General features: G+C 50.2%; 1 protein-coding gene and 1 pseudogene across 1 annotated transcript in view; one reads left to right on the top strand and one right to left on the bottom strand.

Annotated features, from left to right (window-relative positions):
* Positions 1-960, bottom strand: part of LOC102250325 — a 1,321-nt pseudogene extending 361 nt beyond the window's left edge.
* The window catches only part of POLRMT (polymerase (RNA) mitochondrial (DNA directed)), a gene marked incomplete at its 5' end in the record, with an annotated part of 32,594 nt that extends 6,854 nt beyond the window's left edge, over positions 1-25,740 (top strand). The window contains 19 exons of the mRNA XM_014540052.1: positions 3,378-3,973; positions 16,622-16,752; positions 16,934-17,126; positions 18,950-19,099; positions 19,385-19,549; positions 19,637-19,807; positions 20,080-20,304; positions 20,551-21,339; positions 21,747-21,869; positions 22,210-22,332; positions 22,611-22,790; positions 23,104-23,190; positions 23,273-23,386; positions 23,483-23,535; positions 23,666-23,764; positions 24,819-24,891; positions 25,086-25,177; positions 25,263-25,321; positions 25,428-25,740. Coding sequence (XP_014395538.1) covers positions 3,378-3,973; positions 16,622-16,752; positions 16,934-17,126; positions 18,950-19,099; positions 19,385-19,549; positions 19,637-19,807; positions 20,080-20,304; positions 20,551-21,339; positions 21,747-21,869; positions 22,210-22,332; positions 22,611-22,790; positions 23,104-23,190; positions 23,273-23,386; positions 23,483-23,535; positions 23,666-23,764; positions 24,819-24,891; positions 25,086-25,177; positions 25,263-25,321; positions 25,428-25,477 — 3,473 coding nt within the window. The remainder of the gene's footprint in view (positions 1-3,377; positions 3,974-16,621; positions 16,753-16,933; positions 17,127-18,949; positions 19,100-19,384; positions 19,550-19,636; positions 19,808-20,079; positions 20,305-20,550; positions 21,340-21,746; positions 21,870-22,209; positions 22,333-22,610; positions 22,791-23,103; positions 23,191-23,272; positions 23,387-23,482; positions 23,536-23,665; positions 23,765-24,818; positions 24,892-25,085; positions 25,178-25,262; positions 25,322-25,427) is intronic.
* Between the last annotated feature and the right edge of the window lie 552 nt (positions 25,741-26,292).

Genomic DNA, 26,292 nt, shown 5'->3' with positions numbered 1-26,292 from the left:
ACCAGTGGTTCTCAACCTTGGCTGCACATTAGAATCACCTGGGAATCTTTTTAAAATCCTGATTTCTGGGCCTCATCCTCCAGAAATTCTGTTTCTTTGTTATGGGGTGGGGCCACAACATTAGTAACAAAGAAACAGAATTTCCGGAGGATGAGGCCCAGAAATCAGGATTTTAAAAAGATTCCCAGGTGATTCTAATGTGCAGCCACAGTTGAGAACCACTGCTATAGAGAATCAAAGTTTTTTTCTGGTCTGAGGTAACCAACAGTGGCCACATTGAAGATTTCTCCATGAAGTCCTCTTTGAAAGTATGCATGATATGAGTTTCCATGGACTTTTTGTAGTCTTGTAGTATGAGTTTTATCCTGTTTTCACCACCATTTTATAGACATCTCCACTTACAACACTGGCCCATTCATAAAAAATGCCGATGGATACATTAACTGGAAAATTATCTACTACTAGAGGCCTGGTGCACGAAATTCGTGCACGGGTAGGGTCCCTAGGCCTGGCAGGCAATCAGGGCCAATCTGTGAGGCGACTGGTGGGGTGATTAGGGGGAGTCCCCTCACTGGCACCTGCCTTGGCTGACCTGGGTCCTGCAGGCTGGGGACAGCTCCTGTGTTAAGCGTCTGCCCCCGGTGGTAAGTGTGCATCATAGTGACTAGTTGTTCCACTGTCTTTCCACTGTTTGGTCGATTTGCATATTAGGCTTTTATTATATAGGATTTTTTGAGGAAAGTTAGCTGTGGGGATGCCCAGCTGTTTGGAGCCACAGTCAAAGCCCTGCACCACTTGGCCGTAGTAGAAGTAAAGCATGTGTTTCCTGATGTCATTGCTTGGGTCTCAGGCTACTGTTTGGTCCACTGAAGTGTTGTCTAGATCCCCAGACCAGCTAGGGGACATGGCGGGAGCTCAACCTGTGGGAGCACAATGGGCCAAGAGGCACCTGCGATTCATCACAGCAAGCCCTTCATGCTGCTGACCCAGCAGATGCTGCTGGGTGACTCAGAGGCTGTCTCTCTGCCTTGGAGTGGCTAAAATTATTAAGATCCCTCCTCCACACACCCCTGCAACACCCACACTCCCTACGCAACTTATACACCTTTTGAATATAACTTCTGCAACTTACACAAACCTGCAACATCCACCCACCTTCTGCAACTTACGCACCTACAGTTGTACACACCTGCAGCTTTTACACACCTTTTGTTTCTTACCCACCTAATTATTTTTTGTAAGAACAAACAAAATAAAAATGTATTTAATATATTCACCACAGGGACACAACCAGAGATTTAATTAAAAAAAAAAAAAAACAGTGCTCACTTCGGCAACAAATATACTAAAATAGTAATGATGCAGAGATTAGCATGGCTCCTGCACACGGATGACATGCAAATAAAAATAAATAAAAATAAAAAACAGAAACAAAACAAAATATTATACCACAGCTGAAGATAGAATCCTATACAGAAAGCAAGGCAAGGACAGACCATCAGGGCTCTTGGTTAGAGACCTGCTTTGCGTAGGTTTATTGCAGGTACTTCTTTTTTCTTTTGTTTTTGTTTTCCTCACCCAAAGATATTTTCTCCATTGATTTTTTTTTTTTAATTTAAGTATTTTTAATTTTTTTCAGTTACAGTTTATGTTCAATATTATTTTGTATTAGTTTCAGGTGTACAGCATCCATTGATGTTTTTATTTTTATTTTTAAAAATATTTTTATTGACTTCAGAGAGGAAGGGAGAGGGAGAGAGAGATAGAAACATCAATGATGACAGAGAATCATTGGTCGGCTGCCTCCTACACGCCCCCTACTGGGGATCGAGCCGCAAGCCGGGCATGTGCCCTTGACTGGAATCAAACCCAGGATCCTTCAGTCTGCAGGCCAACGTTCTATCTACTGAGCTGAACCAGCTAGGGCAGCATCCATGGATTTTTAGAGAGAGTGGATGGGAGGAACGGGGAGGAGAGAGAAACATCTATGTGAGAGAGACACATTAATTGTTTGCCTCCCGCAGGAGCCAGGGATCAAGTCTTCCAGCTCAGCTTAGATGTCCCCGTTCCCTCTCACATCTGCCTCATTTCTTCCTTGACATGTTCCACCCTGCAAGTCTCTCCTGTGTGTTTGATTCTCCTGAATTTCAGCCACTCTGAGAGCCAAGTTTATGCTTGTCTTTTCTTTTCCATGAATCCTTCTAGAGCCCCTTCTGTGTGCTGGCCTCCTACTTTGGGGTTTGATGTTGTAATAAGAGGTGCAGGCAGAAGATAAATGTAGTTGATCCACTGATTGCATATTTACAAAGCAGTTAAAATTGATTTGCAAACCCAAATCAATTCTTGAGTTTTCACGATCGTGTATAGACATGTGCAGAGCAGTGAACATTGCAGTTTCCTGATGTGCGTGTACCGCGCTGAGGTGGAATCAAGGACGTTCTGCTTTATTTCAGTACATCCTATAAGCCAGTGGCATTTTCAGGGTGTACTTGGTGCCATTCTTTTACATTTTTGTGCTGTTTGTTGGTGATTTTACTGTAAAGTGGCATCAGGTGTAAAGCTGGGGTTCTGTCCATTGATCCTGAGCAGGAAGGCAGTGCTGTGCCTTTTGGAGAAAATATTCGCTCACTTTGCTCAGGGGTGAGTGATAGTGCTGTTGACTGTGAGCTTGATGTTACTGAATTAGCAATATATGTGAGATAAGGGTTCAAACAGAAACATACATAAAACGAGATGTGCTGATCAGCTGGCAGAAATGTGATTGGAAGCTCGCAGGAACCTTGTGTTTCCCCAGGAGCCGTGGCTCTGTATTTGCTAGTTCAGTGTCTTGGGAACTATGACAACAGAACTGCAGAGAACAGTGCTGCTGGTCCTGCAGAGCAGGGCTGGGCTGGGAATCCTTGGTGAGAGCCTTTGAGTCAGCAAGAGCAGCAAGTGCAAAGGCCCGAGGCCATTATGGCTGGAGCAGAGTGAGTGGTAGGGGCAGTGGAAGGCCATGGGGGCACCTGGGTAGCTTTTGAGAACAGAGCCCTGGGGATGTGCCAACACAATGGACTTGGAGGGAGAGCGGTATAGACATCCCTGGGGTTTTGGGCTGAGCACCTGGAAGACAGAGCTGTGGTGACAGATGCGGAGGGGACATCAGGAGTGTGTTTGGGAAGTTTAGTGCTAGGGGGATTGGGTGGAGAGGTGCTAAGTAGGTGAGTGGGGTGCATATGCTTAGAAGTCCAGGGACATGTGGGAGTTACCAGCAAATACATAGAAGGGAGCCTTCAAGAGCAGATGAGACCAGCTGCCTCCTACCTCCTGGCTGGCAGGGTGTTTGGAGGGATTTGAACCAGGTTCCCTTGACATCCTTGCCCTTTGCCTCCCCACAGTGCTTGAGGCCAGAGTGCGGCAGCTGCAGGCTGACAATGTTTCAGAGGTGAGGGCGAAGCTGTTGGATGTGGCTCGACTCCCAGAGGCCGATGGCTCCCAGTCACCCAGGAAGGTGGAGGCAGGAAACGAGGATGCTGCCCTGGGGCTCACCAGCCGCTGGGCACAGAAGTTGCACAAGGAGAAGCTCGTGATGCAGAAGCGCAAGCAAAAGCTGGAGGAAAACCTGCAGAAGCAGGCCCGCAAGCGTCAGCTGCGTGTGGAGCCCCAACTGCTGAATCGGCAGCTGGCAGGCTGGCTGCAGCGTTGGGAACGCAGCACCCCCAGGAGTCCCTGGGAGGAGCAGCTGGCCCAGCTGCTACAGGAGGCCCCTAAGAGGCTGAGCCGCCAGGAGGAGCATGATCAGGCGAATAGGCTCTCCAAGATGCGGTACGAGGCCCAGCAGCAGAGGCTTCTGGCCTTCTTGGAGTGCTGCGTGCTTGCGGACCAGCTGCCCCTCGCCCACCACGTGCTGGTCATGCATCACAGCAAGTCCCGGCAGCAGCGGGCACTCACCCTGCCCATGTACAACACCCTTCTGCTTGGCTGGGCTCGCAAGGTGAGCGGGGCTAGGTGGGCCAGGGAAAACGGGGTCACCACCTGTCACAGGTGGAGGTGAGGCTGGGGGGCAAAATTTGCCTGTGGCTGCACTTAGATTCTTATGCTTTTGTCTTTTAGACCCAAAGTTCAAGAGCTTTGTTACTATAATTCTTGTAGGCTTGATGGATATAAATCTCATGCGGCCCTCAAAAGAAGTTTTGAAAATAACCAAAAAAGAAGGAAGAAATTGAGGCCAGAGTGCGGCAGCTGCAGGCCGACAATGTTTCAGAGGTGAGGGCGAAGCTGTTGGATGTGGCTCGACTCCCAGAGGCCGATGGCTCCCTGTCACCCAGGAAGGTGGAGGCAGGAAACGAGGGTGCTGCCCTGGGGCTCACCAGCCGCTGGGCACAGAAGTTGCACAAGGAGAAGCTCGTGATGCAGAAGCGCAAGCAAAAGCTGGAGGAAAACCTGCAGAAGCAGGCCCGCAAGCGTCAGCTGCGTGTGGAGCCCCAACTGCTGAATCGGCAGCTGGCAGGCTGGCTGCAGCGTTGGGAACGCAGCACCCCCAGGAGTCCCTGGGAGGAGCAGCTGGCCCAGCTGCTACAGGAGGCCCCTAAGAGGCTGAGCCGCCAGGAGGAGCATGATCAGGCGAATAGGCTCTCCAAGATGCGGTACGAGGCCCAGCAGCAGAGGCTTCTGGCCTTCTTGGAGTGCTGCGTGCTTGCGGACCAGCTGCCCCTCGCCCACCACGTGCTGGTCATGCATCACAGCAAGTCCCGGCAGCAGCGGGCACTCACCCTGCCCATGTACAACACCCTTCTGCTTGGCTGGGCTCGCAAGGTGAGCGGGGCTAGGTGGGCCAGGGAAAACGGGGTCACTACCTGTCACAGGTGGAGGTGAGGCTGGGGGGCGAAATTTGCCTGTGGCTGCACTTAGATTCTTACGCTTTTGTCTTTTAGACCCAAACTTTAAGTGCTTTGTTACTACTCTAATTCTTGTAGGCTTGATGGGTATAAATCTCATGTGGCCCTCAAAAGAAGTTTTGAAAATAACCAAAAAAGAAGGACGAAATCCTGCTTACGTTTTTGTGCATTTCCTTCTGGTCCACTGGGCTGGGGCAAGGGGTTTCGAGCAGCCTGCAGGCCCTCACCAGGATAATGACTTCCATGCTTTGGGTTTAGTTTGCTCCTTTTCTTTGTTTCCTGGGGTGGAAGGTTAGGTGATTGTCTTAAGACTCCTCTTTTTGAATACAGGCATTCTTAGTTATGGACTTCCCTCTGGGTGCTGCCTTAGCCGGCTCCCGTGTTTCTCCCTTTTCTTCATCTCTGAGTATTTCCAGTCCCCCTGCGATTCCTTCTTTGACTCTGGCTGTTCAGGAGAATGTTCTTCACATGCAGCTTCAATTCGAGGAACTGTAGGAAAATCTGTTACTGCTGAGGGGACAAAGGAGCCAGTTTGTGTAGATAGATGCACCGACATGTGAGGACATCTGTGGTGGAGACGTCCATGTGCTTGACTGACGGACTAACAGCGAGGCCCAGGAGCAGCCTGGTGACTGCCATCTGCATCACTGCTATGACGTGGAGATGCCGACATCCCCCCAGGTGACAGTCAGCTGGTGTTTTGCTTGCATCATTGTGGGAGATGTACTCAGTTCCTTGAGTTAGTTGAGATGAAGGGGTCATCCTCCAATCTGAGTCCATGAAGCTTCCAGCATTCCCAGCAGAGAGCACTGTTAAAGCAGGATGTGTTTGACTAGCCTGGGCCCATGACACTGCAGGGCTGCATGGCTTCCTTGGCTTCCTAAGTAATGTTCCTGGGTGGCCGGCATGTGTAGGATGGAACTTGGCGGTCATGCCACTCACTTCTTTATGAGCCTTAGCTTTCTCATCTGTAAGGTGGGGAACCATTCTGCTAGTGTCTTGGGAGGAGCGAGGCACTGAACCTAGGACTTCTCCATGTGTGTAGGAGAGGGTTGGGAGTGTATGTGAGATATGTGTGTGTGCGTGTGCACGCGCGTGTGTGTATGTATGAATTCTTATCTTTATCTTTTTATTTTATTTTTTTAAATAATTCTTTAGGTGATATTTTAAAATGTGTTTTCATGTGGGTGATGATACTACTAAAAAGTGTTTTTGGAAGATGGGATAGATATGCTTCCTCTAGACCAGTGCAATCCAATTGGAAATATTCTTTTTTATTTTTTTATTTTGTACTCCCATCCTCCCCTTTGGCAGCCATCAGCTTGTTCTCCATTTATGGGTTTCTTTCTGTTTTGTTTATTCAATTGTTTTGTTCTTTAGATTCCACATATAAGTGAGGTCATGCAGCATTTGTTTTTCTCTGTCTAGTTTCACTTAGCATGATACCCTCTAGGACCATCTATGTTGTTACAAATGATAAAATTTCTTTTTTTTTTTATGACCAAGTAATACTCTATGGTATATATGTACCATATCTTTATCCAGTTGTCTATTGATGAACACTTAGGTTGCTTCCATATCTTGGCTATAATAAATAATGTCGCTATGAATATGGGGGTGCATATGTCTTCTCATATATACTGGTAGTCTTTGGATTTTTCAGATAAATAAGAAGTGGAAGAATCGCTGGTTCATAAGGCAGTTCTATTTTCATTTTTTGAGGAACCTTTATACTGTTTTCCATAGTGGCTACACCAGTTTGCAGTCTCACCAACAGTGCATGAGCATTCTTTTTCTCTCCACATCCTTGCCAACACTTGGTATTTGTTGGTATATTGATGATAGCCATTCTATGGGACTCTTGATGAGATCTCATTTTGGTTAATTTGCATTTTGCTGATGATTAGTGACATTGAGCATCTTTTCATGTCTATTGGCCATCTGTGTATGCTCTTTGGAGAAATGTCTATTCAGATCCTCTGCCAAATTTTTAATTGGATTGTTTGGTTTTGGGTGTTAAGTTATATAAGTTCCATATATATTTTGGATATTAACCCTTTATTGGATGTATCATTGACTAATATATTTTCCCATTCAGTGGGTTGTTCTTTGTTTTGTTGATGGTTTCCTTTGCTGTGCAAAAACTTTTTAGTTTTTTTAAAAAAATATATTTTTATTGATTTCAGAGAGGAAGGAAGAGGGAGAGAGAAATAGAAACATCCATGATGAGAAAGAATCATTGATCGGCTGTCTCCTGCACGCCCCCTACTAGGGATCGAGCCCAAAACCCGGGCATATGTACTTGACCGGAATCGAACTCGAGACCCTTCTGGGAGGGAGCTCTCTCATCCATGTTTCTCTCTCTCTATCCCTCTCCCTTCCCCTCTCTCTCTAAAATCCATAAAAACATAACAAACACACAACAGAAATTTACTTTCTCACTGTTTTGGACACCGGACATCCAAAATCAAGGTGTCGGCTTCATCTTAGGGGCTTTTTTTTTTTTTTTTTTAAGAGAGAGGAAGGGAGAAGGACAGAGAGAGAGAAAGAAACATCAATGCGAGAGCAAAACAGTGATTGGCTGCCTCCTACACACCCTCTACTAGGGATCAAGCCCGCAACTTGGGCTTATACCCTGACTGGGAATCGACCAGCAACCTTTCAGTGCATAGGACAGCACCCAACCAACTGAGTCACACCGGCCAGGGCTCCCTTTGCTGTTTTTGCTATCAAGCCCCACCCAGACCTTCTGGGGTTATTGAGACATCTAACTCAAATGGCAGTCCTGCTCAGGAGAGTCTAGGAACTTCAGTCTGTTTGACCAGTGATTTTGCTTTCTCAAAGGTAGACTGTTGTTCAGCTCCCCAGCCTCATATATGCCCCTTCTTCTTTTTTTAAAAAAATATATTTTATTGATTTTTTACAGAGAGGAAGGGAGAGAGATAGAGAGTCAGAAACATTGATGAGAGAGAAACATCGACCAACTGCCTCCTGCACACCCCCCACTGGGGATGTGCCTGCAGCCAAGGTACATGCCCTTGACCGGAATCGAACCTGGGACCTTTCAGTCCACAGGCCGTCGCTCTATCCACTGAGCCAAACCGGTTACGGCGATATATGCCCCTTCTTAACTAGGAGAAGGCTTTGTACTAAATGGGATATAAATGTTCACTAGTACCCCAAATTCCTACAAGAGCCTGTACCTCTTTTACATTTTTTGGTGTGGGTAGGCTTTTACTTTCTCAGTGATGGCCTTGGGTACAACACAGAACTTCCAGAAACTTTACTGTGGTGTCTGGACCTTGAATTCTCTGCAGATTCACTGCTTATCCTTTCTGTTGTCGGTGATCCAGTAAAGCCTGCAAGGTTCTCTGCAGCAGAGGCAAATTTTCACAGGTTAACGTCATGTCATCGACATAATGAGTCCATTTCACAGGGGTTAGGAAGCAAAACAATGACTGTCCTGCGCTCTATCCACTGAGCCAAACCGGTCAGGGCGGTAAATAGTCTTGAAGGAGCACTTGAAGGAATACTCCAAGTGGGAAACATTTTCCAATAGTCTCTTTGTCACTGTGAGGGCATCAGCCTTGACTGAGCAGACAGTATGAGTGGCAGTTGAATGAAGGCCGGCATAAATGCACTGCGGTGCATGAAGGAAAGCAAACTCAGAAAATGGGGCTTCCAGGGAGCCTGGGTATTTGTTCAATTTACAGCCAGTGTTGACCCCTCTTAGTTTCTCTCATTCAGGAGCAGACTGCTGCCATGTTACAAGGACGTCAGGATGGCAAAAGTCTGGCAATAAGGGGCCTTTTTAAAAAAATTCTCAACCAAGGACATGCTTTTTTCATCGATTCCAGAGAGAGAGGAAGGGAGAGGACGAGAGAGAGAGAGAAAGAGAGAGAGAAACATTGATGTGAGAGGTAAACATTGATCAGCTGCCTCCCATATGCACCCTGACCAAAAGAGAGAGAGAGAGAGAGAGAAACATTGATGTGAGAGGTAAACATCGATCAATCGATCAGCTGCACCCTGACCAAAGATCGAACCTGCAGCCTGGGTATGTGCCCTGACTGGGAATCCAACACGCGACCCTTCAGTGAACAGAACTATGCACTAACCACTGAGCAAGCTGGCCAGGGGAGGGGCCATTTTTATTGAAGCATAATAGACTTTATCCACATCCGCCACATGCTCATGCTCAAGTTCAGTCCTATTAGTGTGTGCCTCAATTTTGATAATAGACATCCTACACCAGGACATCTCAGATTTCCGGGAATTTCACATCGAACCTGCAGCCTGGGTATGTGCCCTGACCAGGAATCCAACCCGCGACCCTTCAGTGAACAGAACTGTGCACTAACCACTGATCAAGCTGGCCAGGGGAGGGGCCATTTTTGTTGAAGCATAATGGACTTTATCCACATGTGCCACATGTTCATACTCAAGTTCAGTCCCATTAGTGTGTGCCTCAATTTTGATGATAGACATCCTATGCCAGGACATCTCAGATTTCTGGGAATTTCACACACTTTCTGGAACACTTATAAATTACACTTATACAAATACAACACAAAGTTTAATATTATGTATTTGATAGTGCTTCCCAAATAAGCCTAATTGCTAGTAAAACTTAGCTCTTACTATTAAGTTTCAGATTTCTTAAGTAATCAAGGACCTGAGTAAGCATAAAACACAGTAAATTATTTTGATAAATCATAGAATTTTTGCATTTCGGCAGAAAACTTTTCACATATATCTTATAAGAATCAGGCCAGCCCTAGCTGGTTTGGCTCAGTGGATGGAGCGTCAGCCTGCGGACCGAAAGGTCCCAGGTTCGATTCCGGTCAAGGGCATGTACCTTGGTTGCGGGCACATCCCCAGTAGGAGGTGTGCAGGAGGCAGCTGATCGATGTTTCTCTCTCATCGATGTTTCTAACTCTCTATCCCTCTCCCTTCCTCTCTGTAAAAAATCAATAAAATATATTTATAGTCACTCAGTGTGTGCGTGCACTTCCGGGACGCCCTGCATTGTGCTGGATGATGTAGTGTTTAGTGCTGGTGTGAACCTTACAGATATGAACCAAGGAGGGCCCGGCGTGCCTTCGCACCGTACTGTACAATTTACTTTTGCCGTAATTCAAAGAATGGCAGACAATGCGACCGTTTTATCTGTCAGAAGCGTCTGTCGGTGAATATTTGATTTGATTTTCTCCGCAGTGAGAGCCCGCGCTGTGACAGATGCTGCTCCGTGTCCCTTCTAGGCGGAGAGGGAGCTGAAACACATCAATTGGTTGCCTCCTGAAGGAGCCCCAACCAGGGCCTAAACCGGGGAGGAGCTTGCAACCAAGGTATGTGCCCTTGACCAGAATCAAACCCAGCACCCTTTGGTCTGCAGGCTGACACTCTATCCACTGAACCAAACCAGCTAAGGCTCAGCTTACTTTTGATTTGATATTTAAATTCATGTACTGAATTAAATTCATTCCAATCTTAACTAGTTTGACTATACATTAACATGTCTTTCCAAAGGTGCCTTCTCTCAAACCTTCTACAACTTTCTTTTTTCCCTTGTAGTTTATCTCTTACTCATTCAGAAATTAGCAACCTTATTTTAGGACAAATCCACTTTCCTTCAATTCCCTCAAAAATGTATTTAAATACCTTATACCTTCTCTTACCAAAAACATACCTATTAATTTGCTTTCATCTTAATTAGAATTCTTAACCCTTCGTTTTCATGAGAAATAGAGGTTTCTAAGAAGGAAACAAAAGTAGGTGAACCTATGTCCAGTAATTAATGTTTCAGTATTTTTTCTTACTTGGAACTATATTTCTGAGAATTTTAGAATTGCCAATCCTTACAAGTGCTTTGTTTATTGTTAAATCAATTAAATAGAGGTTTTTGGTTTGTTTTTACAAGTTAGCAATACCATCGGAGGTAGAAAATATCACACAAATGCTACACATGTGTAGACATACATAAACATACAGATGCAGAGACCTCAGCTTCCATAAACAGTGGGTTCTGTTCAAAGGACCTTCCTTCCTTTTCTCTCTTCCTCACAGCTTAGACTCTGTCTTGAGACCACATGGCTCCCCCTAGACCTGCAGATTGCCCAACATCATAGATACTGTGTCTCACTATGGGATGAGTGTCCCATACCATGTGCTGGAGGCTGTCTGCAAAATCTGTTTCCATTCCTACTGTAGACGTGGTGCAATCAGACCCCTGAAACACCAGGGTGTAGATCCCCTGGTACTTGACCAGCGCTCTAGGATCTCTTGTACTTCTGTAGACTCCCAGGGCCGGCATTGCCCAGGATGGTCATGGTCATGGTCATGGTCATCTGGCCAGGCCACCCTACAAGGGAGTGGGTACCATGACATACTCAGGCACCATGTAGCTGCTCGTAATGCTGCTCCTCTGCTTCCTGCTGAGTTATAGAATTGCTGTCTCCCCGAGTCCCACAGCTGCATGAGGCAGACAAAAACACTCTCTGGTCATTTGCCGAAACTTGGCCCAACCCTGGCTTAGCCACAAGTGCTTGGACCTGAGGCTTGTGGGAGCTTGCATTCTCCCAGTTTCACAAAGTGACAAGCCAAGGTTTCCAGCTATTGCCTTGCTCCCTACCTCTTATCAGCCAGTTCCAATGCTAACAAAATTGTAGACAGTCTGACATCCTTTTCTAGTATCAGTTCTTCCTCTAGTTGTTACACTGGCTTCTACCTCCATCCAGGTGTCAGTGGCCAGCTGCCTCACCTGTAAGAGGGGCCAGCCCACAGCTGTGGCCCAGCGCACCCCTCCTTGCTGGTGTATGAGTACTTAAGCGAACGCCTAAGGCCAGCCTGCATCTTCAGGGCATCCCCATACTCACGTGGTATCTAGCATTCAGACCTCCCCTCCCCACGTGTGTCTCACTATGGGATGAGTGTCCCATACCATGTGCTGGAGGCTGTCTGCAAAATCTGTTTCCATTCCTACTGTAGACGTGGTGCAATCAGACCCCTGAAACACCAGGGTGTAGATCCCCTGGTACTTGACCAGCGCTCTAGGATCTCTTGTACTTTTGTAGACTCCCAGGGCCAGCGTTGCCCAGGATGGTCATGGTCATGGTCATCTGGCCAGGCCACCCTACAAGGGAGTGGGTACCATGACATACTCAGGCACAGTGGTATCTAGCATTCAGACCTCCCCTCCCCACATGGGGTCGATGGCCAGCCTGGGATTTCCTGTGGGGATGCCGCTTTCCCAAACCCCATTTCTTCAGTCTCCTGGCCAGCTCACCACCTGTCAGGACGCTCAGATCCAGGGAAAAGCCTCGAGAGTAGAAATCTACCTCCATACGTGGGGGGCAGGTTAAGACCCAAGAAATAGGGTGCCACTCTAGTCTGGTAATTAATAGAGTTTATTAAGGGAACTTACATGCGAGGTGCGTCTTGGGCAGTGGCGATGATGGGATTTCCTCTGCACTATGTGGCAGGTGCTAAGCGATAATGTGGGACAGGGCAGGATGGATGGAGTACCTGGGGCATGAACTCCCCCAGGTGCTCCTTACATCCTTGCCCAGGGCAGGGTGAGGGCCTGTCTCAGGAACCAGCATATCTGGGAAACCAATGTATAAGGCCAGCCCGCATCTTCCAGGCATCCCCACACTCACACAGTATCTAACTTAGGGGCCACTCCTAAGTACATGGATCAGACGGTCTGCGGAGGTTATGGAAAGCAATCTCTGTTCAGCTCGGATCTGGCTGGATCCAGCTCAAGGAACAGCCTCTTCACACTTCGTAGTGTAGTTTGATAACAGGGAGCGTGATACCTCACACTTTGTTCTTTCTCAAAATTTCTTTGACTATTCGGGAGTATTTTGTGGTTTCACATACATTTTAGGATTAGTTGTTCTAATTCTTAGGAGAATGGCACTGGTATTTTGATAGGGATTGCACTGAATCTGTATATTGCTTTAGGTAGTAAGGATATTTTTACAATTTTAATCCTTCCAACCCACAAGCAAGTTATATTCTTCCATTTAGTTGTAACTTCTTCAGTTTCTTTCTTCAGTGTCATAGATTTCTGAGAACAGGTCTTTCATTCACCTCTTTGGTTAAATTTGTTCCTAGGTAATGATGCAGTTGTAAATGGGATTGTTTTATTTTATTATTTTATTTTATTTTAAAATATATTTTTATTGATTTCAGAGGGGAAGGGAGAGGGAGAGAGAGATAGAAACATCAGTGATGATAGAGAATCATTGAGTGGCTGCCTCCTGCATGCCCCCTACTGGGGATCAAGCCCACAACCCGGGCATGTGCCCTTGACCGGAATCAAACCTGAGACCTTTCAGTCTACAGGCTCTGTCCACTGAGCCAAACTGGCTAGGGCTGGGATTGTTTTATTAATTTCTTCTTCTGATTGTTTGTTATTGGTGCATAAAAAGCAACTGATTTCTGTATACAAGCAGTCCTCGGGTTATGTCGGACTCAACGTACGTCGTTTTGTGGTTACGTCGCCATCTCCCATTTGTTTATAAAAAAAAAGTTCTGTCATTTCGACGTATGTACATATGTGCTTTATGTTTTTTATTATTTATTTACCACAAGTAAAGGTCAGGAATTGTTATCTTTCTTTTAAATTTTTTTTACTGTTTCACTTCATTACTGCTGTGTATGTGCTCCATGTGAGTGATGTAGGTGCTTATGTAGGTGGGTTCCGACTTACGGCGAAAATCGCCTTATGTGGCGCCGTAGGAATGGATATCCGACTAACCCAAGGACCTACTGTATTGTTTCTGTATCCTGCAACTTTACCAAATTCCTTTGTCAGGTCTTTATTTTTAATTGATTTTAGAGAGAGGGAGAGAAACATTGATTTGTTGTTCCACTGATTCATGCATTCATTGGTTGATTCTTTTAATATGTTTTTTGTTTTGAGAGAAGGGAGAGGAATAGAGAGAGAGAAACATCGATTGGCTGCCTCCTGCATGCCCCCAACTGGGGATTGAGCCCACAACCTGGACATGTGCCCTGATTGGGAATCAAACCGGTGACCGCTTGGTTCATGGGTGGATGCTCAACCATTAAGCCATGCCGGTTGGGCTGTTGGGAGTTTTTTGATTACTGCTTCAATCTCATTGCTAGTAATTGGTCTCTTTAGATTTTGTTTTTCTCCCTGGTTCAGTCTTAGAGAAGGTAATTCTAGAAATTTTTCCATTTTTTGTAGATTGTCGAATTTGTTGGCATATAATTGTAGTATTCTTTAATTTATTCTTTGTATTTCTGTGGTGTAAGTTGAAACTTCTCTTTCATTTATGATTTTACTTATTTGGGCTCTTTTTTTTTTCTTGATGAGTTTGGCTAAAGGTTTGTAATTTTCTGTTTTCTTTATTTCTTCTCTGATCTTAGCTATTCTCTTCCTTCTGTTTATTTTGGGTTTTGTTTGTTTTTTGTTCTAGTTCCTTTAGGTGTAGAGTTAGGTTGTTTATTTAGTATTTTTCTTGTTTCTTGAGGTTGGTCTGTATAGTTATAAACTTCACTCTTAGAATTGCTTTTGCTGCATCCCATAAATTTTGTAAAGTTGTGTTTTTATTTCCATTTGTCTCAAGGTTATTGTTGATTTCTTGTTTGATATCCTCTTTGACCCATTGGTTGTTTAGCATATTGTTTAGTCTCCACATATTTGTGTTTTTCCAGTTGTCTTCCTGTAGTTTTTTTTCTAATTTTATGCCATTATGGTTGGAAAAGATGCTTGATATGATTTTAATCTTATTGAATTTATTGATGTTTGTTTTGTGACATTTTGTGATCTATCCTAGAGAATGTTCTATGTACACTTGAAAAAATGTATACTGCAGTTTGGGGATTAAATGATCTATAAATGACTTTAAGTCAATCTCGTCTAATGTGACATTTAAAGCCAATGTTCCCTATTAATTTCCTGTCTGGATGATTTGTCCATTGATGTGAGTGTGGTATTAAAATCCCCTACTATTGTATTACTGTGGATTTCTCCCCTTATGTCCATTAAAAATTGCTTTATATATTTAGGTGGCCCTATGTTGGGTGCATAGGTATTCATGATTATTATATCCTCTTGGATTGACACCTTTATAACTATGTATTGTTCTTTTTTACAGTTTTTTTTTAAAGTCTATTTTGTCTGATATGAGTATTGATACTCCATCTTTCTTTTTGTTTCTATTTTCATGGAATATTTTTTTTTCCATCCCTTCACTTTGAGTTCCTATGTGTCTTACAATTTGTGGTGAGTCTCTTAAAAGCAGCATATAGATGAGTCCGTTCCGCTATCTTTTTATTGGACCATTTAATCTATTTACATTTAATGTAATTATTGAGAAGTGTTTACTTATTGCCATTTTGTTCATTGTTTTTGGGTTCGTTCTTTCGCATATGCCCCTACTGGGGCCAGGAATGAACCTGAAACCCAGATACATGCCCTTGACTGGGATTCGAACCCATGATCCTTTGATGTGTGGACCGACATTCTGACCACTGAGCAGCACCAGCTAGGGCATAACCATTTCTTTAAATATTTAATCAGATTACTTATCTTTGTTTTCTTAGGGTTTCTTTTTTCCCTGAAGATTTTTCATGTTTCTTCATTTAAGAGATATTTTGTCTTTTCATTTTGTTGACTTTCTATAATTGTTTATATGAATTAGAGAAAATAGCTCTCTCTTTCAGTCATGAAAAAGTGGCCTGATATAGAAGTGACCTCTGTATAGGCAGGGTGTGCTGGATGGTTTTTGGAAGTCAGTAGGCATCCACAGGCACTGGCCCACAGTGGCCTCAGGTTGGGAGGCCGGGTGGGTGTGGTGATGTCCTACTGTCCCTTTGTGCAGAGGCAAAAGGCTCTGGGCAGTGTAGTTGGGAACTGATGTGGTAATCCCCATGGCCCTGTGGAGGTGGAGGGGACATGTACGAAGGTGCTCCAGGCTCCTCTGCCCAGAGGGCTCCTGAGGCCCTCAGCCTTCTCTGTTCACCTCTTTCTCTTGTTTGTTGTCAGAAGCTGTTCATAGTCCTCAGTTGTCTCACAGAAATAACTATTGTCTACTTACTGGTATATTTGCGTTTGGAATGGGAGGGGGCAAATTCCGCAATGCCCCATCTCAGACTCCCTGTGGAAGTGGTTTTTTTTTCTACATCAGTCTGTGTAGTTACTAAGCATGTGAAGAACTGAATATTTAATTGAAATTTAAACTAAGTGACTGTACAGGTGCAGTAGAGCCATGCTCGGCGGGAAGACAGCAGCTGTTTCCAACTGGTAACACAACTTCCACGTTGGAAAACTAGGGGAAAGAAGCAAATGAAACCCAAAGCAGGTGGTCAGGGAGAAATGCAAAGACCATGATAGAGAAAAGAAACAGCAGGAAACCAACAAACCTGAAAGTGGGTCCTCTGAAAAGATAGTAGAACTTTCGCAACTTCTTGCAGCTCAGTGACCTGGAAAGGGCTCCCTTTTTAGCTGCCCTGAAATTGTGCATGTTCATAGCCACAAAACCAAAAAGTATTAACCCCCTCCCCCCGGTGCCTAAGCTTCCTTTGTGACCAGCCATGATTTTACCACTGTGCTAGCATTTCTGCTGCACACAAACCTTAGATGGGCCGTCTGCTGAGTTCGCCACTCCCTACTAGTGGCCCTTTCCAGCCTGATTCTATAACTGCAGAGAGGGGTCTGGGGGCAGCAGGCTGGGCCATCCCAGACCCTCACCCTGGCTTGGTCTCCCCAGGGCTCCTTCAAAGAGCTGGTTTACGTGTTCTTCATGATGAAAGATGCCGGCCTCGCCCCAGACCTGCTGTCCTATGCGGCCGCCCTGCAGTGCATGGGGCGGCTGGACCAGGATGCCAGCACCATCCAAAGGTGGGTGGGTGTCCTGGTGGTCCTGCCAGGAACACAGTGACTTGTTGGGCCTGGGAGGGTGACGTAGCCTGCGCTGGGGGCCCAGATTCTCTGCGGGACCTGATGGCCGCCTGGTGCTGAGACCTCTAGGTTGGTTGGGGGTGGCTCTGTGAGTTGGGGGTTCACCATGTATCCCCCACAGGTGTTTGAAGCAGATGGCCCAGGATGGACTGCAGCTGCAGGAGCTCTTCACGAGCTTGCCACTGTGCAAGGAGGACAAGGCCGTACTCCTGAGGGCTGTGCGCAAGGCTGAGCCCACCTTCTTACCTCCGCAGCCGCCCCTGCCCTCGTTCGAGGTCAACACCTCCCCACTGCTCAAGGAGATCTACAGCACGGTGAGCTTCAGCCTGCAGGTGGGGTCCTATCACGTGCGGGCTGAGCGACGGTCATCCTGTTCCTATGGGAGCACCGGGAGCCTCAGCCCTCCCTTTATTTCTCCTCACTGAGCCGCCCACATCTGTGGGACTTCCTCCCTGCTCCTCAGAGGTTGAACCAACTCAGAGTTGGCAAGCTCCTGGCCCCCAGCAGGGCCATCACCCCAGGGTTGAAGCTGGAAGGTGACAGAAGGAGGAAAAGCCACATGCACGTCGGGCACCACGGCAGTCACTGTCCTACTTGAGACTCAGCCGTGGGCTGAGCACAGGAGTGGTAGCAGAGAGGGTGTAACTCCTTCTAAAGCAGCAGGGGCAGCTGGTGGGGCAAGACCTCAGCACCGCTTCCCAGGTCAGAGGACAGCACTGAGGGTGGATAACCACCGGGATGCCTTGGGTTCTTACTTGTTTTTATTGGGATGTAATTCACCAACCATACAGTTGACCTTTTAAAACATAATTCAGCATTTTTTAGTAGGTTTACTTCTAATTCCAGAACATTCGATCATCCCAAAAAGAAATCCCAGCCTCCTGGCAACCATTAACCCACTCCCTGCCTCTGTGGATTTGCCTGTCCTGGACATTTCACATAAATGGACTCACACTGTGAGGCCTTTTGTGTCTGGCCTCTCTCACTGAGCATCATGTTTTCCAGGCTCATCCATGTTGTAGCAAGTGTCAGTGTCTCACTCCTTTTCATGGCTGAGTAATACAGGGCAGGGCAAAAGTAGGTTTTCAGTTGTTCGCATGGAGAACAATATAATAAATAAGAATAAAACCTGTATTCACAACTGTAAACCTACTTTTGCCCTACCCTGTATTGTAGTGTGTGGATGGACACATTGTGTTTATCCATTCATTAGCTGATGGACACTTGGATTGTGTCCACTATTTGGCTGTTGTGAATCACACTGCTGTGGGTGTGCATTTACAAGTGTTTGTGGGTTTGTTTTTTGTTTGTTTTTTAATATATTGATTTTTTACAGAGAGGAAGGGAGAGGGATAGAGAGTTAAAAACATTGATGAGAGAGAAACATCGATCAGCTGCCTCCTGAGAAACCCACGGTGCAAACTCCAGAGACTGACGTAAGTGTGGGACACTCACCATTTGACGAATACCAGAGCAGAACAACACTTTTTAAAAATATATATATTTTTATTGATTTCAGAGAGGAAGGGAGAGGGAGATGGATGGAAACATCAATGATGAGAGAGAAACATTAATTGGCCGCCTCCTGCACGCCCCTTACTAGGATTTGAGCCCACAACCCAGGCATGTGCCCTGACCAGGAATCTAACCATGACCTCCAGGTTCATAGGTTAAAGCTCAACCACTGAGCCATGCCAGCTGGGCAAGTGTTTGTGTTTTTTGTTCTCAGCATGTTGGGTTTTGCTATTTTTAATTTATCTATTTTGAGGCAGGTCACACATTCAGGCTGTTCAAGTTTATAAAGCAAAAAGTGATATCCAGGAATTTGAATTGCCTTCTTGGGCTGTCCAGCACCTAGCCCAGTGAGGCCAGGCAAATACAGAGCTTCTTGTTTTTAAACCAGTGTAGTTATTGTTCATGCTGTTCTGCACCAGCCTTTTCCCTGTGATGTGCAGGATGGATGATTTTCAGGAGACTTGGAGAAACGGATGTGATCTGCAGGGGTGGGCATTCTGGGCAGCACAGGGCGGGCAGCTGCTTGTCTCTACCTTGGCTGTGGACAAGTTTTGCCTGTGAGAGATGCGGGTCTGCAGGGCAGGCACCCAGGGCCTCACCACCTGCCTGTCCCCACTGGCAGGACCACCCTGCGTCCTACCCAAAGCAGCACCTACCCTTGGAGACGCTGAAGGACCTGTTTCAGCAGCAGCTCAGTGTGGAGATGGCCACCATTGTCACTGTGGACTCCGTGGAGAAGGCCCCGTCGCTGACCGAGGAGGTCCTGCAAGCGGTAAGGGACCCAGCTCTGCTCAGGTTCCTGCTCGGCTAAACCAGGCGTCCCCTGGTCTGGGCGTGCTGCCTGCTGTGCCGCATCCCCTCCTCCCCACCATGCAGCTGTCCTGCCCTTCCCTTCCACTGAGCTGAGGTCACCATGTGCTTCTCACTGCTAGAGAAGAGTGCTCAGCAGCTACTTGGTTCACCTTGGCACCACCTCCTGGTGGACTCCTCCTGGGAGCCTGGGAGCACTGGGCTCATCGGGCACTGTGGTGATCCTCATTTGTACCCTGCCCCACAGCGAAAGACCCTGCAGGAGCTACGCACCCGTTGGGAGGCAGAGCTGTGCCTGGCGCTGCAACAGACAAAGGCTAGAGAGGCCCAAGCTGCCCGCGAGGGCCGCCCCTCACTCTTCCCGTACCTGTGCCTGCTCAGCGAGGGGGAGCTGACGCAGCTGATGCTGCAGGTGGGCAGTGTGGGGACGGGACAGGAAATGGGGGGTGGGTAGAGTGTGGGCACCTGTGGGGCAAGGGGCTTACAGCACCACCATCAGACCTTGCAGGTGCTGTCCCAGCAGGGAGAGTCACTTCTCTCCCTGGCACAAGAGCTGGGCATGCGCATCTTCAACCGACATGTGGTGCAGAGGAAGCAGCTCAATGATGAGGTGCAGGCACTGCAGGAGCGCTATTTCAAGTACCTACACCTGCTGGCATCGGACACACAGGTAAGGTCTGGAGGGGGGGTGGAATGAGGAGCTGCTCCTGGGCCTGGGATTTGGGGGTTCCTCAGGGGTAGGGAGCCTAGTGGGCTTCCAGGTGGGGAAACTGAGGTCCCCCTACTCCCCTCCCTCCCACCCTGGGGCAGTTGGTTATGCCCCTAGCCCCTGCCACTTTCTGGCTGCCCCCACCTTGTTTCCTCATCTGTAACTTTGCACCTGTGGGGGTGGCTGGGAGTGAGCTCTCTGCCCAGCCCCCTGACCCATGATGCTGCCCACAGGTGGTAATGTCCCGTTTGCCACGGCAGCATTGGGAGGCACTGGGGACAACTGAGGCCTCCCAAGACCAGCCCTGGCCCTTGACTGTGGTGGTGCAGCTGGGCAAACAGCTGGCTGAGGTGCTTGTGCAGACAGTGAAGATGCCCAGCAACCTGGCCCAGCAGCAGGACACCCAGAAGCTCATCCCCGTCCTCTACCATGTGTACTCCTTCCAGAGCTTTCGCCAGGTAAACTGACGGGAAACTGGCTTCTGGGCCTAGCGAGCCCTCCCCTGTATCCAGGGGCAGAAGGCACTTAGAGTGTGGGGGGTCTGAGATGAGGCTGGGGCTCAGGGTGGTGGGGTACTATGGAAATCCTCTGTCATGGCCTGATCTCAGGATAAGGCATCTGATGGGGGCTTGGGGCCCTCTGCCTGCTGCTTGCCTTTGGGGCAGTTGACTCCTTGATTGGTGTCTGCCCATTCTGACCCCCAGATTGGGATCCTGAAGCCACATCCAGCCTTCATACAGCTGCAGGAAACTGCGGCCGAGCGCACAATGACCTTTGAGTCAGCCGAAGTGCCCATGCTGTGCCCGCCACTGCCCTGGACTTCGCCACACTCAGGTGCCTTCCTGCTGAGCCCCACCAAGCTGATGCGCTCTTTGGAGGGCACCATACAGCACCAGCGCCTGCTGGAGGGCTGCCCACCCACTGAGCTGCATGGTGCCCTGGATGCCCTCACCCAGCTGGGCAACTGTGCCTGGCGTGTCAATGGGCGAGTGCTGGACCTGGTGCTAACCATCTTCAATGCCAAGGGCTGCCCCCGCCTGGGCGTGCCATCCCCTGCCTCTGAGGCACCCCGCCCATCCAAGCACCGCCTGCCAGCCAATGCCTCTCCAGAGCGCAAGACGGAACTGCGGCGGGAGCTGGCCCGCTGCCTGAAGGTGGCGCGGGAGATGCATAGTCTGCGGACCGATGCGCTCTACCGCCTCTCGTTGGCCCAGCACCTGCGGCACCGTGTCTTCTGGCTGCCTCACAACATGGACTTCCGAGGACGCACCTACCCCTGCCCACCCCACTTCAACCACCTGGGCAGTGACCTGGCACGCGCCCTGCTGGAGTTTGCCCAGGGCCGACCTCTTGGCCCCCATGGCCTTAACTGGCTCAAGATTCACTTGGTCAACCTCACCGGGCTCAAGAAGCGTGAGTCACTGCAGGCACGCCTGGCCTTTGCTGATGAGATAATGGACGACATCCTGGACTCAGCCGACCAGCCCATGACGGTAGGGGCGGCCTCCTCCCTCTGTATCTTGGCCTGTCCTCACTCTGCTCCAGCCACCTCAGCACCCGCCTAGGACACCCTCTAGGCAGCCCCACCTCTAGGCCAGAATCAATAACCCCAGCCCCCCGAGTCTTCCCCTTGGGACAGACCTTTTTTTCTGGCCTTTTCCTTTGCCCCAGTCCACCGGCCACCTCCCACCATCCCCATCTCATGACTGCTCACTCAGGGCTGGGCCCAGTCTCCCTCCGTGGTCCATCACTCCTGTCCTCACCTTGCTGTCCCAGAGGCTCTCTCTCAGCCTCCTCGTGTCCTCACATCACCAGGGCCAGCCCAGCTCCCATCCTTGCTCAAGAAGCCCCATCCCACTGACCCCAACCCAGCCTCACCCGGCCCACTGCCCTCCTGCAGGGCCGGAAGTGGTGGATGGAGGCAGATGAGCCCTGGCAAGCCCTGGCCTGCTGCATGGAGATTGCTCGGGCTGTGCGTGCCCCAAACCCTGCCGCTTACATCTCCCATTTCCCCGTTCACCAGGTGAGTTGGTAGGGACCCTGGTGTGGAGGGGGACTACCCAAAGTTGTCTCGAGTCTGAGGTTCCGCAGGACAGTGTAGGCATCTAGCTGGTTTCTTTGTGTGGGGGCCAGCCCCAATGGGTCCACCGGGGCTTGTACTGTGGCCTCATGCAGGCACATTCCCTGTTTCATGTGCCTCAGTTTCCCCTTTGTGGTGGGTTAACAACACCTGCCCCTAAGAATTGGGGTCCAGCAAGCTGGCAATACGAGCAGAGTGCTGGGGGAGCACAGAGCTGTGGTTCATTGCCAAGGATGCTCCTGCCAGCCCTGCCCAGACCCCTCACCATCTCCTCCTCACCCAGGATGGCTCCTGTAATGGCCTGCAACACTATGCTGCCCTGGGCCGGGACAGCGTGGGGGCTGCCTCTGTCAACCTGGTGCCCTCAGACGTGCCACAGGATGTGTACAGCAGCGTAGCAGCACAGGTGGGCACCATGGCCCCCTAACCTGTTCTCATCCCCAAAGCCTACCTGCGGTCTGTCCTGTGAATACCTGTGTGTTGCCAACCCCATGGCCTCTCCTGTTGTATGTGATGTGACTGGGCAGTCAGGGTAGGCTTCCCGGGGAGGTGTCAGAAGGGGGAACTGTGAGGCCAACAGAGAAGGGACCTCATGGGGGTGCTGCTGGTAGGGTGGGTGGGCCCAGACAGGGAGGCAGGCAGAGGGTCCTGGGGTCGACCTACTGACTGCCAGCACCTGCCCAGGTGGAGGTGTTCCGCAGCCAGGACGCTGAGCGGGGTGTGCAGGTGGCCAAGGTTTTGGAGGGCTTCATCAGCCGCAAGGTGGTCAAGCAGACGGTGATGACCGTGGTGTATGGGGTCACCCGCTACGGGGGCCGCCTGCAGATCGAGAAGCGCCTCCGGGAGCTCAGCGACTTCCCCCAGGTGTGCAGTTTTACCCCACATCCAGCCTGCAGCTTCCCCTGCTGGGCAGTTGGCTGCTGGGCAGCAGGCAGCTTGGAGGGAGGGGCTTATTTCCCCCCAGTGGGGTGAGGGGGTAGAGGGGGAGGGATCCAGAGGAGCAAGCTATCTTCTTGGGCCCTCAGGCCTTGGTTTTTACACCTGAAAATGGGGGTGTGGACTTCAGGTATCTGGGACAGCCTTGTGAGATCACCTGGCCCTGGGCTGTGGAGTGGGCATAGAGGCTGCCCCTCCCCTCCAAGCTTGCCCCACCACTTCTGTGCCCTGCCGTCCCCAGGAGTTCGTGTGGCAGGCCTCTCACTACCTTGTGCGCCAGGTGTTCAACAGTCTTCAGGAAATGTTCTCAAGCACGCGGGCCATCCAGGTATGTCCTCCTCCTCCTCCTCCCCTTCCCAGGGTGACTTCCCAGACTGGGCCCCACACTGAGCCTGTGCCCATCCCTGCAGCGCTGGCTGACGGAGAGTGCCCGGCTCATTGCTCGATCCGGCTTGGCTGTGGAGTGGGTCACCCCCCTGGGTATCCCCATCATTCAGCCCTATCACCACGACTCCAAGGTGTCGGTATGTACGGCCCCCACCTCCATGCCCACCCCCACCTGCACCCCAGTTGCCAGGGCAGGCCTCATGCCCCATTCTCCTTCCACCCCAATCCCACAGATCAGTGGAGGGATCCAGAGTCTCACCTTCTGCAGCAGTGGGGACACCAACCAGTGAGTGCAGAGGAGGGGGTTAGCTGGACTGAGAGACAGCTGGGTGAGGACTGGGGGGGGGGGGGGGGGGTGCTGACCAGGGTAGAGGTACTGGGTCCTCTACCTGAGCATACCCCAACCCCACACATAGGAAGCCCAACACACTGAAGCAGAAGAATGGTTTCCCACCCAACTTCATCCACTCCCTGGACTCCTCACACATGATGCTTACAGCCCTGCACTGTTACAGGTAGGTCCTACATCTGCACAGCACACATTCATTAACCACCTGCAGGCAGGCCTGGTGCTGGGGACATTGGGGAGACCCTTAGAGTGTGGGAGACAGGTTGGAAGCCATTCCTGCAGGTGGGAGTTGGGGCAGAGACCTACAGCAGGCAGGGAACCCAGCCATGTGAGTTTGTTGGGCCTGGTGCCCGATCATTGTGCAAGCATGTGCATGGCCCTGGGGCAGTGAGGTCTAAGTGAGGGGGGAGTGGGGGCCATGGAGGGAAGGGGTAGTTCCTCTGAGTGTAAAGCTGGCCCTGGAGGTCCCTGTGACCCCATCCACCCAGGTGAGTGCAGCCACACACTGCATGGCGAGGTCTAGGGGCTTGCGTTGTCATGTCAGGTGCATGGGCCTTGTGGCAGCTGCAGAGCTTCTGGTTTCCTGTCCTGAGCCCCTCAGAGACGGTGAACCTGTGGTAATGGGGCAGGTGTGTGGACAGTTCTGTTAGAAATGACCATTAAAGCCTTGGCCGGCATGGCTCGTTTGTAGCATCATCCCATGCACATACCTGGGTTTCAGGTTCGATCCCCCATAGGGATGCATGTGTGAGGCAATTGATTGATATTTCCTTCTCTCTCTCTCCACCCCTCCCTCTCCCTTTCTTCCCTCTCTAAAATCCATTTTTTAAAAATTGGAGGGTTGGCTGGGCTGAGCTTAGGGGTCAAGGGCAAATTCTGTGCTCCCATCCTTCCCCTGTGCATGATGAAGCCCTGTGGTGGGTGGTGGGGTTGGGGGACAGCACTCTCTGGTCCCTGCAGGGAGCTGAGAATCAACCAGGCCGCAATTGGGAGCAGGTTGAAGAGGATGGGGAGCAGAGTTCCATTCTAAGATGAGAACTTTTTATCTGTATGCTGAGGGGACAGTTGCAGGAATGGGTGGGGGGGGGGGGGCACATGAGGAGAGAAGAGGGTGGTGGTACATCACTGGACTGAGCCCCCCAGACCAGTGTTCAGGAGCTGGGCCCTGAGTGGACATAGAGGGCTGGCCCCTCCTCATGGAAGCCCCTCCTCTGCTGCAGGAAGGGCCTGACCTTTGTCTCCGTGCACGACTGTTTCTGGACCCATGCAGCTGATGTCGCCATCATGAATCAGGTGCCTGCCATGTCCCACCTGCCCAAGAATGGACACCCCTGGTCCCATGGCTCACTCCATGTGGGACCTTGAACCACAAAGCTTCTGTCTGGCTTTTGGTCCCAGTGCCCACCCAGGTGTTGGGGCAGGGGGTGGTGACCCCATCCCTCAGGCCCTTGTTCCCAGCTCCTGAAGCAACCCCCTCATCCCCCAAGGTATGCCGTGAGCAGTTCGTTCGCCTGCACAGCCAGCCCATCCTGCACGACCTGTCCAGGTTTCTGGTGGAGCGGTACTGCTCTGGCCCCAGGTGAGACATCCCCACCCCCTGTACTTTCCACACCCCCCCCGCCCCCATCCTTCCTGGACCTCACTCTCCACTCTCTCCGCTTCAGGTCCACCAATGCCCAAGTTGCCAAGTTGCAGGAAATGCTACTGTCAGTACCCAAGACAGGTAAGGCCATGGGCAGGGGAGGGATGTCCCAATTGCCGGCTGGGGGCTGGGCCTTTCTAGTCCATCCCAGGACCAGGGTTCATGGTCTTCCTGCTCTGTTCTGCAGGGACCTTCGACCTGGACCAGGTAAAGCACTCGACGTACTTCTTCAGCTGATGCAGGCCCACCGGGCTGTCCCTGGGGCCCTCTGTACCATAGTGTAAATAAAGCTCTGTTGCTACCTAGGGGAGCGCTGCCTTCTGCAGGGAGAGGGTGTGTGCTGCCCTGCCGTCTGTGGGCTCCCGGCAAGCAGATGCGGGCAGGCTGGGCGCCAATGCTGTCGTTTATTGCGCGGAATGGGGGTGTGGAGGTTAGTGGGGCCTGGGGGGTGTGGTGGGAGCATTGCTGCCTCGGCTAGTCAGTACATTCATCACAAAGGCGGGGAATCCCCAGCCTTGCCCCCACACCCAGGTGTAGCCAGGACTGCCGACCCCTGGGCGCTGGGTGCTGGAGGGTGCTGCGTGTGCCCACTCCAGGGAGGTCACCGCGGGGCGCGCGTGGACGGGGCGGGGCCGGTTATTGCGTGAGTGCGATGTGGGCAGCAGGGAAGCCAGCAGGCCAAGTATTGCACTTAAACAGAATCCTCATCGGACAGCGGGCCAGCTACGAGGGTGGGGGTGGGCGGAAGTCCACAGCTATCTCCTTTCGGCCATGGGGTGGCTCCCTCCCTGTTTCACAGTTGGGGAAACTGAGGCACCGAGGTGAAGGGAGCCCCCTCACATGCCTGTGAGGCTACCACCGGGATGCGGGGGCAATGTGGGTGGGCGCAGGGTGATGAGGGGGGACGGCAGGGGCCCGTCCGTCCGACTACAACTACCTACGTCTCCTCTATGGCTTCTGGGGTGGGTGGCCGGGGCAGCGCAATGGCATGGCTTTGGTTTGGATGAAGGCCCCGCCCCTGGCCCACCCGGGCCCGTGGGGCGGTGCAGCGA

Source organism: Myotis brandtii, unplaced genomic scaffold, assembly GCF_000412655.1.
Source record: "Myotis brandtii unplaced genomic scaffold, ASM41265v1 scaffold236, whole genome shotgun sequence".
In the NCBI taxonomy this organism is placed as follows: domain Eukaryota; kingdom Metazoa; phylum Chordata; class Mammalia; order Chiroptera; family Vespertilionidae; genus Myotis; species Myotis brandtii.
Note: the sequence above shows the minus strand (reverse complement) of the source record. Positions and strands in the feature narration are given on the sequence as shown.